This window comes from Octopus bimaculoides, chromosome 4 (genome assembly GCF_001194135.2).
Source record: "Octopus bimaculoides isolate UCB-OBI-ISO-001 chromosome 4, ASM119413v2, whole genome shotgun sequence".
Taxonomy (NCBI): Eukaryota; Metazoa; Mollusca; class Cephalopoda; order Octopoda; family Octopodidae; genus Octopus; species Octopus bimaculoides.
Window position 1 is genome coordinate 91211308 of NC_068984.1, and position 5088 is coordinate 91216395.

A 5088-nucleotide genomic window follows, 5' to 3' on the forward strand; every position below is an offset into this window, starting at 1 on the left:
CACACACACACACACACACAATTAGAATTGAATTTTTGATGTAACCACGATGATCGGATGGGCTAGCTTTTCTTTATTTGCATTGATTTGTGAATATACAATTGTATTGTATAATGTCAAGCTTGCATATTAATGCAAACATGCTTGAGAAGACCTGTTGAGTCAATTGAAATCATTGTCATGTCCGATGCCAGTGCTGCCTGACTGGCACACATGCCAGTAGCATGTAAAAGCACCATTCGAGCATGACTCATGCCAGTGCCAAGTGACACATAAAAAGCACCATCCAAGCATGGTCAATGCCAGCGCCGCCTAACTGGCCCCCATGCTGGTGGCACATAAAAAGCACCCACTACTCTGAGTGGTTGGTGTTAATAAGGGTATCCAGCTGTAGAAACCTTGCCAGATCAAATTGAAGCCTGGTGCAGCCTCCTAGCATGCCAGTCCTCAGTTGAACCGTCCAATACATGCCAGCATGGAAAGTGGACGTTAAATGATGATGATGATGATGAAATTATTACTACATGAAGAAGTCTGTGAAATGGCTGTAATCCTAAGAATGACAAGTTATTAAATAAATATATTCACCTCTCATACCTTGTGACTTTATATATATATATATATATATATACTTTATTTAAAAGCAGCAGAAATATAACTAAAGCTGTAACTAAGAGTTTCATGTTCCCGTTCGTCGGACAGTTTTGTTAAAATAAAACAAAAATAATGATATGATCAAAACTAGTTAAAGGATACCCTTTAAAAATGGATTTGTTTCATTGGTCCTTTCAATTAACGGTCTTAAGCATGCAATGAACAAAATAAACAAGATAAATTCAATATAAATTCTTATAAAAATCAAGGAAAACCTTAAATCAAAGAAATATATACAATATCTTTGTGATGCAAAATAAATCATGTATTATAAGAAACAAATCTAACAGTGTGATTAAAAACTAATCCAAGAATCAAAAAATATATACTATCCATATGGTATATTGTTAGCCAACATTTTAAATTTAGTTGCGTGTTTGCAGGAATTCAAGAGTTCGCGTCTTTGATTTAAAGAGTTATTGTCCTAGAATAAAATATATTTTTCCAGCAGGCATAAATCACATCAAATGAAAAACATATCTGGCAATAGTGAAATATTATCTTACTTGGAAACATGTGGGTTGACAGTAGGGAGGGTATCTGGCCATAGAAAGTCTGCCTCAACAAATTCCCTCTGACCGATGCAAGCGAAGGAAAGTAGATATTAAAACAATCCATCTCAATGTTGTTCTGATCAAAAGGTACCAGTATCTGTCACAACTGCGATTTTACTTGGCTTGATGGGTCTACTTCTCAAGCACAACATAATACCAAAGGTTTTGGTTATTGCCTCCGTGAGGCCCAACACTCAAAAGGAACTCAGCCACTTTGCCTCCATCAGGCCCAACGCTCAAGAGGAACTCAGCCACTACGATGATGATAATAATTTATAAGTATATATTATCACATTGTGCTTGTCTCCTTTTGCATTTTCCCAAAACTACCCAGTGGCTTAATAAATAATAAAAGCAAAACTTTATCTACCCTGCCCTCACCCCCCCCCCCCCACTAGCAGTTACGTATCCATCATCATTATCATCATCATTGTTGCATGTCCATTTTCCATGCTGGCATGGGCTGGATGGTTTGACTGAGGTCTGGAGAGCCAGCAGCTGCACCAGGCTCCAATTTGATCTGGCAATGTTTCAACAGCTGGATGCCCTTCCTAATGCCAACCACTCCGAGAGTGTAGTGGGTGCTTTTTATGTTCTACCAGCACAGGAGCCAGTTTAGGCAGACCTGGCATCAATCATGTTTGGATAGTGCTTTTTACGTGCCACTGGCACAATAGCCAGTGATGGGGTACTGGCATCAGCCACATTCAGATACTTCTTTTTATGTACCTATGTACCACCAGCATGGGAGCCAGTCAGGCAGACCTGGCATCAACCACGTTTGAATGGTGTTTTTTACATGCCACCAGCACGGGAGCCATGTGGGCGACAAGACCATAACCCACACTGCCCGATATTTTAAGCATCTCAGCTGTGATTCCTGATGGGCCAGGTACTTTCCTTGTCTTGCTTTATCTACCAGTACCCTGGTAGATAAAGCAATTGACAGTCAATTGGAATAGCTGGTCCCTCAATTGGGTCAACCTTTGCCAGACTCTCCTCCTCTCAGTCATTCTCCACATTCAGCAGTCTTTCATAATGGCATCTCCAAGCCTCTTTCTTTGCAGAATCATTAAACACAAGGGCATCATCATCCATGCGGACACATTTCTCTCCTATGACATCACAGTTTTCTCTCACGCACTGTCTTGCAATCCGAAATTCTTCAGTTCTTTGGTCCTCATGTTGCTGAACATAGGCAAACTTCTTCTTTTCTGCTACTCATTTGGCTATATATACCTGTCTCCTAGCTTCCCTTTTGTCTATCTGATATAGTCTCCTACTACTCCCACTCTTCCCGGCCTGTTTCTTTGCTCTAATGACCCTGTCTACAGTATTGTTCCACTACCATGTTACCCTAGGTCTGGAAGGGACTTTGCACCATCCACAAATTTGGTCTGTGACACTCAGCAAGCTGTGTCGCAGGAATCCCCAGCTGCCTTCTATGTCACAGGACTGTAGCTCCTCCTCCCTATTATCAAATTTCTCAGTAAGGATATCCCTAAACTTCTGACCATGTGAAGGGTTCTTAAGCTTGCAAGTCCTTCTTTTCCAGATTGGTCTGCTTTTTGGCATCCTTCTGGCCCCGAGTCTAAAGTCACCAATAACTAGCCTATGGGGTGGGGTTCATTCTTCACCAGGGAGGGTCTTTGTATGTAAAAGCAACCATGCATCCCACTGTCTGGTAGAGAATGAAAGCAATCTGTGAGACCCAACACTCGAAAGGAACTCAACCACTTTGCCTCCGTGAGGCCCAACGCTTGAAAGGTGTTCTTTACATGCCACCATCACCGGTGCACTTGGCTTGACAGCTCCTCTCAAGCACAGCACACCGCCAAAGGTTTCAGTCACTAGTCGTTACTTCTGTGAGGCTCAAAGTTTGAAGATCATGCTTCACCACCTCATTCCATGTCTTCCTGGATCTACATCTACCACAAGTTCCCTCCACAGTTAGAGATTGGCACTTCTTTACACAGTTGTCCTCGCCCATACGCATCACATGACTGTACCAGCACAGTTGTCTCTTTGGCACACATCTGATGCCTCTTATGCCCTACTTTTCTCTCAAGATGCTTACACTCTGTTGTACATGCACACTGACATTACATATCCAGAGGAGCATACCGGCTTCATTTCTTACAAGCCTACACATGTCTTCAGCTGTCACATCCCATGTTTCACTGCCATGCAGCATAGCTGTCCGCACACAGACATCAAACAATCTGCCTTTCATTCTGTGAGAGAGGCCCTTTGTTGCCAGCAGAGGTAGGAGCTCTCTGAACTTTGCACCAGTAAATAAATATGCATTATATTTGACAGAATAATCTGAATGGTAAAGGGTTAAAAGATGAATTTTTTACTAATACTGCCATTGAGATTTCTTGTTTTCTGTTTACAGGAGGTTATGACAAATCTTTGCACATGGATAGGGCAAGTGTTGAATGTTTTGATCCTGAAACTGAAGAGTGGACATTAGTTGCAGAAATGGAGAAACCACGTTCAGGACTAGTGCTCATGGCAATAGACCATTATATTTATGCTTTTGGGGGACGCTGTCGGCATACAGATCGTTATTTTGATATTGTTGAAAGGTATGGAATTTTTACAGGTTTTTTAACAAAGTTTAAGCTTAAAGAATTTTCTATATATCTATCTCCAAAAAGTGAGATGTAGGATTTTTACTTGAAGTTACATTGGAAGCTTAATGAAGAAAATCTATTTTGGTGGGTATTTTCTGTTATGCTATTAATTACTATTAGCTGCACCCATGGACATTCTACAGTTATTTAAAAAATTGTATGATGAAATTGTATATTTTTCTGAAACATTTGATTCTTCAGAAGATGTAAAAATCCACACAGTTGGTATTGAAGCGGCAATCAATCAATCAGTCAGTCAATCTGTCTGTCATATTCTACTTACATTTCTGTCGATGTAAGTATTTGTCTACTCTAACTATAAGGATTACCATTTAAACCAGATGATTAATAAAAAGACTTAAATAATCGTGATGCCCCAACATGGCCTCAGCCTTTGGGCTGCTACACATAAAAAGGTAAAAGTAACATCCGCAGCTATCTGCTAATGTTATTTCACCATGATTTAGCTATGTGTTGATATATCTTGTTTTTCTATTTTCTATCTGTCAATGAGTCTATCTATCCACATTGATACATTGCCAGATTGAAGGTACACAAACAGTTGAACATTAAAATTTGTAAGAACAAATAAACTTTTATTTTTATTGTCTGTCACAATATTCAATTACACAACATTGAAATCATGTAACTACTTTCCACTCATCTGTTCCTTTTAATCAACATTCATTCACTCACTCACTCATTCTCTTTGCCTCTCACCTCATCTATACCAAATGCCCCTGCACTTAACATGTTTATATTTCTCTTTTTCTACTTCTTTCTTCAACTAACTAAACACACAACATAATAGTAATACCTTTCTTTTGCCTCTCAGCACTAACACTCTTCTCTCTTTCTCTCTCCCTTTACACCTCTCCCTTGAGCTAACCATGTGACAGCGTCACAGATTTGATATTAGCATAACTCTTACTTTCTCCCTATATCACTCAACACTTTTCTCTCTCTCTTTTTCTTTTGCTCGTCACCTCTCCCTTCAACTGACCATGTGACAGCATAATGCACTCAGTCTTAGATAACTAGCAGAAATATCCAGCGTTGCCTGGATTAAAGAAAATAATGAAATTCGAAAATGCCTTTTAGATCTCTAACATGACACATGGATTATGCAGTTCTCAACAGTAATTAGCTGAGGTACAAACTATTAATGTCAATAACATATTTTGTCCAATGTTCTCACTGTTAAAATTGTTTAAAAAAAAAACAGGTAGTTCTTTGTCTTT

At 39.5% G+C, this 5088-nt stretch overlaps 1 protein-coding gene across 1 annotated transcript in view; it reads left to right on the plus strand.

Annotated features, from left to right (window-relative positions):
- LOC106881638 (kelch-like protein 3) overlaps positions 1-5088 on the plus strand; it is a 59482-nt gene that overhangs the window by 50870 nt on the left and 3524 nt on the right. Inside the window, exon 6 of the mRNA XM_014932102.2 lies at positions 3607-3799. Coding sequence (XP_014787588.1) covers positions 3607-3799 — 193 coding nt within the window. The remainder of the gene's footprint in view (positions 1-3606; positions 3800-5088) is intronic.